Source organism: Jaculus jaculus, chromosome 20, assembly GCF_020740685.1.
Source record: "Jaculus jaculus isolate mJacJac1 chromosome 20, mJacJac1.mat.Y.cur, whole genome shotgun sequence".
NCBI lineage: Eukaryota > Metazoa > Chordata > Mammalia > Rodentia > Dipodidae > Jaculus > Jaculus jaculus.
In genome coordinates this window covers 28197326-28210685 of record NC_059121.1, presented here as the reverse complement: position 1 = coordinate 28210685, position 13360 = coordinate 28197326, and the positions used below count along the sequence as shown (strand labels likewise).

Genomic DNA, 13360 nt, shown 5'->3' with positions numbered 1-13360 from the left:
TCTCTCTCTCTTTCTCTCTCTCTGGATGCTCTACTTCTGAGCCACACTCCAAACTTTAAAACTTGTCAAGGGGGCTGGAGAAATGGCTCAGCGGTTAAGAAAGTTGCCTGCAAAGCCTAATGACCCAAGGGTTCGATCCTCCAGTACCCACAGAAAGTGGCATGTGCATCTGGAGTTTGTTTGTAGTGGCAACAGACCCTGCACACCCTCTCTCTCTCTTTTCTTTCTTTCCTTGCAAATAAATAAATAAGAAAATTAAAAAAAAAAACCTCGCCAAGTGTGTGCATAGTTAAGCATTACTCAGTCCTAAGAATCCTATCTCATTGGAGCTATTCAGTTAGTTAAGAATCACTGGAATTCACTATGTAATCTCAGGCTGGCCTCAAATTTACATTGATCCTCCTACCTTGACCTCCCAAGTTCTGGGATTACAGGTGCCCGCCACCACATTTGGCTTTTTTTTTTCCTTTTGATACAGGGTTTTGCCGTATAGCACTTGCTGGTCTAGTACTCACAATGTAGTTTAGGCTGACCTCGAACACACAGCCATCCTCCTGCCTGAGCCTTCAAAGTGCTGGAATTGCAGATGTGTACCACCACACCTGTGGGGACAGTCATTGTATCTCCACAAGAGGAGCTTCAAACCACTAAGTGCCGGCAACTGTTTCATACAATAACTCGGTGAAAAGATAAGTCAGCTTTCCCTTCCCATTGTGTGCCTGGGTTTAAGTAGATGCTGGAGTTTGGAGTTCAGGGTTCAGTAGCACTTCTTCTCAGCTTTGGTCTACATGCTCAGTTTTGACTGCTAGGCACCCCTCTGGGTTTTAGGCTTCAAAGTAGATCTTAATGGTATGTCACACTTATTTTAACCTGCTAAGTTATCTAGCAGATAATTTGTCTGAAGTTTTATTTTTTTGTGTGCTTCTCATATATTAGAAGGCTAAATAGAAAATATTACTTTAAAAATATTTTTTAAAAATTTTATTTATTTATTTATTTGAGAGCAACAGACACAGAGAGAAAGACAGCTAGAGGGAGAGAGAGAGAATGGGCGCGCCAGGGCTTCCAGCCTCTGCAAACGAACTCCAGACACGTGCGCCCCCTTGTGCATCTGGCTAATGTAGGACCTGGGGAACCGAGCCCCGAACCGGGGTCCTTAGGCTTCACAGGCAAGCGCTTAACCGCTAAGCCATCTCTCCAGCCCTAAAAAATATTTTTAATTAACATCTTTTATTGTCTTATTTTTGAGAATGTGAGAGCAAGAGGGAGAGAGAGACAGAGACAGAGACAGAGAGAGAGCGAGCGCACCAGGGCCTTTCAGCCTCTGTGAATGAAGTCCAGATGCGTGTGCCCCCTTGTGCACACGTGCGACATTGCACGCTTGTGTCACTTTGCACTGGCTATGTTGGACTTGGAGATTTGAACGTGCGTTCTAAGTCTTCGCAGGCAAGCACCTTAACTGCTAAGCCATCTCTCCAGCCTGGAATTATTACTTTTAAATCCTTTGTTGTTCTTGAAGTCTCCTACTTTTCAGAAATTTCATGTGTACACTGAATTTAAAACATATCTAGAGTAAAATATCTAATAATAGAACAGTCTATAATGATAACGTGCATTTTTGTGAGACACACTATTCTAAGATGAGCAGTTGGCAGCCAAGATAGCCAGGGAGGCGCAAGCAGCCAGAACACCAGGTGCTCCTTACTCCTTGATGACGAATATGAAAGCTTTACAGAAACTGTATCTAACATTCAGGGTTCAGGAGCAGTTCCCAGGCAAACCTCTGTATTGTAATTCCATTTTCTTTGTGGAATTCCTCCATGAATAATGTAATACAGACTTCCAAATGACAAGTGCTTTCAACTGAATTATTTGCACAAATGCACAGAATGAAGTGAATTTGTCATATGCTTCCTCTTTACCATTTTCAAGTGGATTTCTCATATGACTCAATCCAAAGCCTTCATTATTGAACGCCAAGTAGGAATTTCTTAGCCTTGACATGATTGACATTTGGGTTCAGAGAACTCCTTTTTGGGAGTCCTGCCCTATGAGATATTGGGTGCTTAGCCACATCTCTGGTCTGTAGAAACCTCCCCTCTGCAGTTGCAGCAACCAAAGTGTCTCCAAGCATGATCGAGTGTTCCTTGGAACACTACTGTCCTCAACTGAAAGGGATGGAGGCAACCATTAGCTTTTACAAAGTGTTGTTTTACAAGAAGAGCTTAGCTTTGTTATTATTATTGTTTTTAGAGTACTGGGTGTCAACCCAGAATCCACCTGTCCTATCTCTGACTTGTCTCTAATGTTGCTGTTGCACTTACCTTTAGGTTCTTACTATTTTAAAACAGGACGTATGAGTTTTACTTGGGCGTCTGTTGGCTGAATGACCTTTTGTGCTGGTTAAACAAAAGGCACTTTCTTAAAATAAGTAAAGGGGGCTGGAGAGATGGCTTAGCAGTTAAGTGCTTGCCTGTGAAGCCTAAGCGCCCCAGTTCGAGGCTGGATTCTCCAGGACCCACGTTAGCCAGATGCACAAGGGGGCGCACGTGTCTGGAATTCGTTTGCAGTGGCTGGAGGCCCTGGCGCCCCATTCTCTCTCTCCCTTTCTGCCTCTATCTCTGTCACTCTCAAATAAATAAATAAGAATAAAATTAAAAAAATAAGGGTTTTTCTGTTCTCTCTCTCTCTCTCTTTCATTTATTTGAAAGAGAGACACAAAGACAGGCAGATATAGAAAGAGAATGAGTGCACCAGGACGTCCAGCCACTGCAAATGAACTCCAGATGCGTGTGCAGTGCACCTTGTGCTGCCGGCTTACTTGGGTACTGGGGAATTGAACCTGTATCCTTTGGCTTTGCAGGCAAGCGCCTTAACCGCTAAGCCATCTCTCCAGGATCCCCCCCCCCATTTCTTTTTTAATGATATGCATACCTAGTTTGCCTTATGCCTGTAAAACATTTCAATTAAAGTGACAATAAAAGTGACTTTACAGACACAGTTCCTGATCATTCATCTTTGGACAGTTTTATATGCTGTTTCACCCAGTTTTGGTAAGAATAACAAGACATATGTGAACTAACAGCTGGGCTATTGTGTTCTGGAATCCTTTACTAATATTGCCAGACCAGCCTAGGCCGGGCTGGGAACTTTGACAAAGTCCGCTCAAGCTCAAAAGGGCGCTTCGGATGCTGGGTGTGTGGCAGAAACCCCGAGCTTCCTCTCCGCAGATGGTGTTCGCTTTCGGGCCCTGACATAGCTTCCGAGGCATCTGACCCCACCTCCCCGCGCCCAAGGGAGAACAACGCCCCCACTCCGCTCCCGCCTCCGCCCCGCCGCGGGCCTCTCGGGTTACCCGCTCCCCGCTTTTCCTAGAGAGCCGGGCAGGTCCGGCCGGAGTGGCCCGGGCTCCGCTCTTCCCGGGAGGAAGCCTCATTTCGTAACCCGCGTCTCCCGAGGGAAACGGGTCGGCTCTCGAGCGCTCGGGCCGCAGCCTTTGGCTCCGGGTGGGTTGACGGGGCCGTCCCGGGAGCGAAGGGGGGCCCGGGGCCGGGGCCGGGGTCCAGGCCGCGCGGGGGCGGGGACGGAGCCCGAGGACCCCGGTGAGTGGCCGGTCCCGCGCGCCGGGTGGCTCGCTGGTTGGGAAAGGGGGTGCCGGCCGTGCGGAGGGGCGCGGGCCGGGAGCCCTGCGGTGGACTGGGGGTGGACGTGGGGGACTGGGGGTGGACTGGGGGTGGACGGGGAGGACTGGGGGTGAACGTGGTGGACTGGGGGTGGGGGTGGAGGTGGACATGGGGGTGGACGTGGTGGAGGTGGAGGTGGAGATGGGGGTGGACGTGGTGGAGGGGATGGGGGTGGACGTGGTGGAGGGGATGAGGGTGGGCGTGGGGGTGAGGGTGGACGTGGTGGAGGTGGACATGGGGGTGGACGTGGTGGGCTGGGGGTGGACGTGGTGGAGGTGGAGATGGGGGTGGACGTGGAAGTTGGGGGTGAGGTGGGGGGGGGTCTCAGGGCGTCACGTGCCTCAGGCGCGGGGTCGGGCTGCTCTTCCGGGTTGGAGGCGTCGCCGCGGTCCGCGGGCCGGCGAGGCGCTCCGGGCGGCCCTCGGGGCCTCCTCCCGGGCTCCCCGCCTGGCTGAGCCCCGCGGCCGCGCGCGGGGAGGGCACGCGGGCCCAGCTGGCCAGGACGCCAAACACGGGGAGGGGCGCGGCCCCCCACTTCCCAGCCGGGCTCGCGCCGGCGAGGGCGAGTGCCTCGGACACCCCGTTTCTTGTGTCCCTTTGGGGCGACGTGGACCTGGGAACCGGCGAGGGCTGTGCCCATCGGGGAGGGCCGGGGGCCGTCCGATGGCTTCTGGGGTGGGGTCCCAGGCAGCGGCTGGGAGGGCCCGGGCTGGGCATGCATGGTGCACCCCGGGGCTGCGCGGCCCCGGGGGTGCCCGCGAGGTGTCCTGCGGGGACCGGGCACCGCAGGCCGGAAGTGGTGGGGCCCGAGCGGGGCTGGGCCCGCGGGGAGGGGGCGCAGCCGGGGGTCTGCACCCAGCAGGGTCCAGTGCAGACTCGGGACTGCAGCGCGCCGAGCCAATGGGCTTCCAGCGCCGTCTATAAATAGCGGTCCCTAGCCTGTGCCAGGCGGTGGCAGTTGGGTTGCTGAGGGAGGGGCAGCACCTGTGACAGGGGCTGTGGCACCCATGACTTTGGACCAGGTCATGCCGCCTGCCAGGCTGAGCTTGTCGGGTATTGTGTCCTTGTTTGGTATGCGTAGTTCTTTAAAAAGCATGACTTGTTTATGCTTGCGTGTGTCCTTTATTCGCCCTGGAACGCAGGGCGATCATGAGGAGGCTGTTTATCAGGATCTTCAAGACAGACCATATGGAGGGATGGAGCTCACCTTCCCCAGGGTTTAGGGTATCCCTTTTATTTGCAACAATGCTTTTTTTTTGAGACAGGGTCTCACTCTTTAGTCCTGGCTGGCTTGGAACTCACTAAGTAGCCTAGGCTAGACTTTAATGGTGGGCATCTCCTGTCTCATTCTCCCAAGTGCTGACACTACATCCATGAACCACCACACTGGGTTCATTTTTCTGCATTGAAGGGATGGTTTAGGATTATGTTGTCAGCTGCTACTTTTGGCTATAGGATATGCTTTCCCCAGACAACATAAACGTTTATTTTCAAAGGAAAATTTCTTAAACTGCACAATGTGTTAAATAAGTTCCCAGGCCTCAGGATACACAGCACTAGTGACTTAATTATTTAGTTAAAAAAAAAAAATCAGTGCAGTGCACTGGGCCAGAGGGATTGCCAAAGTGAATATAACAGCTAATCAGGATATTGTATTTGTATTTATTTATTTAATTTATTTATTTGAGAGGGGGGGAGGGAGGGAGAGGGAGAGACATAAAGAGGCAGAGAGAGAGAGAAAGAAAGAGGGAGAGGGAGAGGGAGGGAGAGAATGGCCACACTAGGGCTTCCAGCCATTGCCTGTGAACTCCAGATGTATGTGCCAACTTGTGCACCTGGCTTAACATTTGTACTGGGGAATTGAATGTGGGTCCTTAGGCGTCAGAGGCAAGCACCTTAACCACTAAGCAATCTCTCCGGCCAGGATATTATTTTTCTTTTCCTTCCTTCCTTCCTTCCTTCCTTCCTTCCTTCCTTCCTTCCTTCCTTCCTTCCTTTCTTTCTTTCTTTCTTTCTTTTGGAGGTAGGGTCTCACTCTGGCTCAGGCTGACCTGGAATTCACTATATTGTCTCAGGGTGGCCTTGAACTCATGGCGATCCTCCTACCTCTGCCTTCCGAGTGCCTTCCGAGTGCTGGGATTAAAGGCGTGCACCACCACGCCCGGCCTGAATATTATGTTTTAAAATCTTCTCTCTACAACTCTATAATCAGGACTTTTTGTTCTTTTAATCCTCATAGCCCTATGAAGCAGGGTTTATGATTATTCTCATCTTAAAGAAGAGGAATCAGCTACAGAGATATTAAGTGACTTGCCCAGGTCATACTGCCAATAAGGCAGAAGGGGGCCCCAATCCAGTTGACCTTGTTTAGTCTCTGTGCTGTTCTTCCTTGCTAGTCAGATGCTTGCCCTTGAAAATGTTAATTTCAGGGCTGGGGAGATGGCTTGGTGGGTAAGTGTGTTTGCCATCCCCTTATGGGAGCCTGAGTTCCGTTCCCTAACAATCACATAAACAAGTATCTGGGAATGGCTTCTGGCCTCTGCATGCACACCTGCGGTGTGCCCATCTACATGCCCACATGCATTCACCACACTACATCACACACACATACCCCACAATAGTACATACATGCAGAAAGCAAAAAAAGCATGTTAATATCTACAAGGGGAAGGCTCAGTGGTAGAATGTTTGACTAACATATATGAGGTTGTAGATTCAATCTACAACACCCCTCCTTTGCCACAAACATTTCAAGCACATAATTATCCTTATAATTTATATTAAACAGCCACATGAATGCCACTTTACAAAAGATATCTTCAGGCTGGAGAGATGGCCTGGCAGTTAAGGCTCTGGCCTGTGAAGCCTAAGGACCTGTTTGACTCTCCAGATCCCACATAAGCCAGATGCACAAAGGTGAGGCAAGTGCAAGGTCACAATGCCCACTGCCTAGCGCAAACGTCTGGAGTGTGATTGCAGTGGCGGAGGCCTCGGGGAGCCCATTCTGTCTCTCTCTCTAACAAAAAGGTATGTTCTTGTTAATTTTGAGTTGTAAAAATTTCCAGTTATTCAGAGTTGTAGAAGCAGATGGATAGTAACACATCAGAGAGCTTTGGTAGGAATGAAGATAGGGAAAAAGGTGACCATTGAGACAGTATTACTATTATTTTTTTGAATAAACATGTACTGGCCAGTGAGAAGATGTTTCATACATTTTCTGAATACGTTTCAGAACCATTTGTATTTAATTTAGAGTTAGATATGCGGATTTCTCTTGCCAATAAATTGTCTTGATCTCTTCAATAAAGTAGATATAGTAGTCATTTTTTGAGAAAGTTTTGGTCCTATTGGTATCTGGTGCTCCTGTCCAGGATCTGTTCAATATCAAGTTACTATTTTCAACAAAGACAGGAGAAGCCAGGTGTGGTGGTGCACGCTTTTAATCCCAGCACTGGGAAGGCAGAGGCCGGAGGGTCGCCATGAGTTTGAGGCCACCCTGAGACTACATACTGAATTCCTGGTCAGCCTGAGCTAGAGTGAGAACCTACCTAAAAAAACCAAAAACAAGAAAAAAAAAACAAACAAAAAAAAAACGAGAACAAAAATTTCAGACTCCAAGCCATGATGTAGGACTTCAGCTTTAAACCACTGCAACGTCTCATCTGATAATAGAATTTCTAGAACCTAAAAAGGCTGTAGACTGCTTTCCCTGCTACTTTTAAGGATAAGCAGGACGAGGCCCAGAGAGTTCTGGTCAACAGCCAGGGAGTGGCAGACCTGGACAGTTCAGGGCCCTATTAGAGTTAGGTTCATTCATTCACTGGTGAAGCTTGGTAAAGTCTTGTCAGCCAGTGGGCATAGTGGTCCTTGGGGAGCTGGAATAATCTAAGAGAGTCAGAGGAGGGAGATTAGGAATAGCAGTAATGTCAGATAAGAAACTCTTTTAAAACAAGAATACCTTTACATATCATTACATCTTCCTCAGTTTGTTTTTAAAAAAACAAGAGGCGCGCGCGAGAGAGCTGGAGAGGCACCAAGACCTGCAGCTGCTGCAAATGTGCTCCAAATGCAGGTGCCATTTTGTGCATCGGGCTGTACATTGGTACCAGGGAATTGAACCGGGGTCTCAGTCTGGCCTTGAACTCACAGTCACCCTACTACCTCTGCCTTCTGAGGGCTGGGATTGAAGGCATGGGCCACATACTTTTTGTATTTTTATTTTAAAATTTTTATTTATTTACTTATTTGCAAGTAGAGAGAGACAGCAGAGATAATGGGTTTACCAGGGTTTTCAGCTGCTGCAAATGGACTCCAGATGTATGCACCACTTTATGCATCTGGCTATATGGCTACTGGGGAATCAAGTTTAGATCATGAGGCTCTGCAGGCAAGAGCCTTAATTGCTGAGCCATCTCTTCAGCCATATATATGGGTATATGTTGATTTTTTCAAGGTAGGGTCTCTAGCTGACCTGGAATTCACTATGTATTCTCAAAGTGGCCTCGAACTCAGTGATCCTCCTACCTCTGCCGCCTGAGTGCTGGGATTAAAGGTGTGCACCACCACGCCTGGCTACACGTATTTTTAAATTGAGTGCTTGCACATATCTTACTCACTCTTCTTCTACGTTTTCTTCTTTTTTCTTTTTTGAGGTAGGGTCTTGCTCTAGCCCACGCTGGCCTGGAATTTACTATGTAGTCTCAGGGTGGCCTCAAACTCATGGTGATCCTCTTACCTCTGCCTTCCAAGTGCTGGGATTAAAGGCGTGTGCCACAATGCCAGACTATTTTGTGATGTTTTAAAGAAGTTTCTTCAGGGAGCTTTGGTAGTAGTTCTGAGATTATACTAGCTAAGTCCTTCTTCCTTTGGAGCCTAACAGAGTATGGTGTCTGCTGAGGTCTGGTGCCTGGCCCTGTGACTGTCTACCTAATACTGATTAATTAAATAGGCACAGTGGGTGGTGGTAGCCACAGGTGACCTGTACAGTTCCAGACCCTTTGCTTTTTTCATTCTTTGTAAGTAAAGACAACTAAAGGAACATGGAGGCTTTGGAGGATAGTAGGAGTGCCTACCATGCACCCCTTGGGGAATCTGCCCAGCAGGGGAGGGGATAGCCAATGATGTATCATGAACAGCAAAGTCCAATGACACTTTATCCTGCCCTGTTCTGTTGGCAAAAAGTAACACTTGGGAAAAGCACTTTCAGAAGAGTTCACAGTTATACCCACATCTGGAAGCACAAGCTGATGTGGTAAAGATATCACAGGGCTTTTCCACCATCCTTTTTATTTTTTTCTGAGTTATATTCCTGAGTTATATTCCATGCATGTTTAATTTCTTTTTTAAAATAATTTACTTATTTGTTTAACAGAGAAAGAGGGAGAGAGAGAGAATGGGTGTGCCAGGGCCTCCGACCACTGCAAACAAACACCAGACGCATGTGCCCCCTTGTGCATCTGGCTAACATGGGTTCTGGGGAATCGAACCTGGGTCCTTTGGCTTTGAGGCAAGCACCTTAACCGCTAAGCCACCCCTCCAGCCCGGTTTAATTTTCTGGATGGGAGGCACATGTGGCAAACACGAATCTCGTGTTATTCAGTGAGCCTCAGATCAGGAAATCTTGCCTGCTGAGGTGGGCATCCTGCCACAGTGGAGAGGGTGACCGTTTTCTTTTTTGTACAGCCTGTTGCTAAATGGAGGTTCACTGTTGTACTGCATGTTGTTTTGGATAATTTAAGGGACTTGAAAGGTGATTTTTATTATATGTGATTTTTTTGCTGTACGTGTTTACTTAGAAGGTAACTTTCTTGTGAGATGTGACTTCATAGTTAAGCACTAGGCAAATAAATTCTTTATAGATGCCAGCATGTTTGTATTATATTCTAGGTTCTTTGGATTACTATCTTGTATATATTTTTTATGTGCAAAAGCAAGGAATTTTTTCCTGACATATGAACATTTTCTTTTCTTTCTTCTTAGCAATTTCCCTTCAAGCCATTGACGATTGAGAAAGGCGGGAGATCACACCATGCCAAATCTACTGAGAGCAGTGGTGACCGGCTGTTCATGCTCTGTACTTAACAATTTGGGGTCCCATAAGGTTCTACTTGGGAAGACGAATTTCTTACGAACATTTCACACGCATCAGGCACTGCGGTGTAAATCCCCTGTAAAACCAGGTAAAGTTTTATTTCAGCGTGTCCTTCATATCTTTGGTGACAGATAAAAGGAAAAGTGATTCAGTTTTATGACCAGCTGTTTGGGAGTGATCATCTTTTTTTTCAAGGTAGGGTCTCACTCTGGCCCAGGCTGACCTGGACAAATTCACTATGTAGTCTTAGGGTGGCCTCGAACTCATGGTGATCCTCCTACCTCTGCCTCCTGAGTGCTGGGATTAAAGGCGTGTGCCACCACGCCTGGCTTTAGTCTTTTAAATTAAGTAATAAATTTGAGAGAGAGCAAGATAACAGAGAGAAATAGAGAAAATATTAGTACCCCCAGGCTTTTTGCTGTTGCAAATGAACTCCAGAGGCAAGCAGCCCTTAGTGCATTTGGCTTTGTGTGGGACTGGGAAGTGAACCCAGGCCATTATGCTTTGCAAGCAAGCACCTTTTAACTGGCTGGGTCATCTCCGCAGGCTTGGAACAATCATTTTAAATAGGAAAAAATAAAACAAATGAGTGTTATCTTGTATTTTCCACTTATAGACCTTTCTGAATGCTATTTTTAACAGAGAAGATGATAGGAACGTACCTGTGAGCCTTTTGCTCATGGCAACTACTTCTGCTAATAGTCCTCCCTTGGCCCTAGACGGTGCTGGGGAGCTGTGGCATACTAGCTCACCTCTGCTCAGGAGCTCGGGTTGAGTGTATTAATTGATCTTCATCACTGCTTCCTCATTTAGTAAAAAGCAACTCCATTGCAAGTGTTCAGATCAGAATCCTTAGAATTATTCTATCTGCATTGAGTTAGGCACAGTGGGTGGTGGTAGCCACAGGTGACCTGTACAGTTCCAGACCCTTTGCTTTTTTCATTCTTTGTAAGTAAAGACAAGTAAAGGAACATTCTACCACTGAGCCTTCCCCTTGTAGATATTAACATGTTTTTTTTTTCTTTGTGCATGTATGTACTATTGTGGGGTGTGTGTGTGTGATGTAGTGTGGTGAATGCATGTGGGTGTGTAGATGGGCACACCGCAGGTGTGTGTGCAGAGGCCAGAAGCCATTCCCAGATACTTGTTTATGTTGTTGTTAGGGAACGGAACTCAGGCTCTCATAAGGGGATGGCAAACACACTTACCCACCAAGCCATCTCCCCAGCCCTGAAATTAACATTTTCAAGGGCAAGCATCTGACTAGCAAGGAAGAACAGCACAGAGACTAAAGAAGGTCAACCCAACATGTAGAGTCCATTGTCTTCTCATCATTTCATCACTTTGGTCCAAACTGTCATCTGTCATGGACTGGCACATCAGTTTCCTCAGGGGTTTCTGAGCTTTCCATTTCTGCCCTCACATTGACTGTTCTGCATATGATGGTGAGAATAATCGTTCTAAATTGTAAGGTCATTGTTGCAGTCAGTTTCACATTGCTGGCAGAAATCACCCAACCAAGAGCAGTGTGTGGGAAAAAAGGTTTATTTTGGCTTACAGACTCGAGGGGAAGCTCCATGATGGCAAGGCAAATGACGCTTCCAGATTCGAGGGGATGCTCCATGATGGCAGGGAAAATGAAGACATGAGCAGAGGGTGGACATCACCCCCTCACCAACATCAGTGGACAACAGCAATAGGAGAGTGTGCCAAACACTAGCAAGGGGGAGCTGGCCATAACACCTACAAGCCCAGCCCCTATAATACACTGCCTCCAGGAGGTGTTAATTCCCAAATCTCCATTAGCTGGGAACCTGGCGTTCAGAACACATAAATTTATGGGGGCCAGCAGGATAAAACCACCACAGTCATGTTACATTGTTCTTCAGAATTCACTGTGGTCTTCTCAGCTTATGTAGAGTAAGAGCGGAGTTTTCCAGTCCCTCTCTGAGGGAAGCTTAACTTGCTTCTGTTCTGGGACACAGGCCCAAAGGAAGAGGGGCTCACAGGCGCCCCTTCCTCAGCCTCGTGCTCTGTGCTAGCTTTGCTCCTAATCACTTCTCTAGCACTTGCATCTGTCACCCTGGACAGACCTCAGGCATGTGGACTTGTAAGGAAGTCTTTACAGGCATTCAGTTACCAAGGTGGAGGAGCAGGGTGAAAATGCTCCCCCACTTTTTAAGTTTGTAGGGCTGTTTGTACACTTAAACTTGTGCACTTTAAATTCGTCTGTATTCCTTGCATAGATTTCGTTGCCTCGTGTTCTCAGATGATACATAATATTGCCAGATATTAGCTGCTAACTTTATCCTCAGATGTTTTCTTGTAAACTACTCTGGAAAGTCAAATTATATAGTATTAAAGTTGTGCACAAAATAAAATGTAACCATGTTGAGGACATTGAGTTCTGTCTTATGAATAAATCCCAGAAGATCAAGATCTCTATGTCACTCATTTTCTTAAGTTTTGATTATTTTATAGGTAATTTTTGTACTTAAAGAAAGTTTTTTTTTTCTTAATATAACCAGGGTTTCATTCCCACATTGAAATGCATGAAAAATCATTCCAGGGCTGGAGAGATGGCTTATCAGTTAAGATACTTATCTGCAAAGCCAAAGGACCTTGATTCAATTCCCAGAACCCACATAAGCCAGATGCATAAGGTGGTGAGTGCCTCTGGAGTAAGACAAAAAAAAAAAAATCATTCTAGCCATTTATCAATTTTCTCTTATTTTTCCAGTTAACTTGATCAAAGAATGGTCCAAAGTTCACACAGGTGTTTGCTTGTTATGTCTCTTGATGTATAGGCTCCCCTCTACTTTTTAATTTTTGTGGGGGAATTGAACATAGGTCCAGCATGCAAGACAAGCACTTTATCACTCAACTACATTGCTGTCCACTGTTCCTTCACTTCTCTCCTTTACTTTACTTGTTGAAGATTTAGTTGTTTCTTGGCAGAATTTTTTTCTTTTCAAGGTAGGGTCTCCAGCTCAGGCTGACCTGGAATTCACTCTGTAGTCTCAGGGTGGCCTTGAATTCACAGCAGTTCTCCTACCTCTGCATCCCAAGTGCTGGGATTAAAAGCTTGTGCCACTACACCTGGCTCTTGGTAGAATTTTGAGTGTTCTAAGGTTGGCTGATTGAATACCCCTGGTCGTGTTTAACCAGTTTCTGTTCCTTGTATCACGTAGCTGATAAGGAGACCCAATCAAATCTGTTTGGCAAATGTATTTCACTAATAGTGCTTTGCACCCTTGCATTGCAGTTTTCAGGTGTTGTCAATGGGATGCATTTTATGTGAAGTTCCCACCAGTTTGTTTTCATTCAGCTATTTGTTTGATGGTCATTAACTAAATGTATTCTATTAGGGCTCTCAAAATAATGATATTCCATCATTTCTTGATAGAAATTTTTTCTATAAACAGTTCTCTATTAGTTACCTTGAAATTGTACTGAAAGATGGAATAAATGTTCTTTTCTATTATTTACTAGCTTTTAAATAATCTCTTAGCTTTCTTATGTGTTCATTTCTTATTCCTGCTATAACAAGTAATCATTAACCTAGTGGTTTAGTTATTTTATACTT

At 46.5% G+C, this 13360-nt stretch overlaps 1 protein-coding gene across 3 annotated transcripts in view; it reads left to right on the top strand.

Moving 5' to 3' along the window:
* Nucleotides 1-3203: 3203 nt before the first annotated feature.
* The window catches only part of Nnt (nicotinamide nucleotide transhydrogenase), a 97067-nt gene continuing 86910 nt past the window's right edge, over nt 3204-13360 (top strand). Inside the window, exons 1-2 of one of the 3 annotated variants that reach the window (XM_004664954.2) lie at nt 3204-3506; nt 9663-9862. In XM_004664954.2, coding sequence (XP_004665011.1) covers nt 9712-9862 — 151 coding nt within the window. In that variant the 5' untranslated portion in view covers nt 3204-3506; nt 9663-9711. Of the gene's footprint in view, nt 3507-3582; nt 3603-6452; nt 6711-9662; nt 9863-13360 lie in introns of those variants that run through there. The other 2 variants (XM_045138912.1, XM_045138911.1) reach the window with 2 other exon arrangements.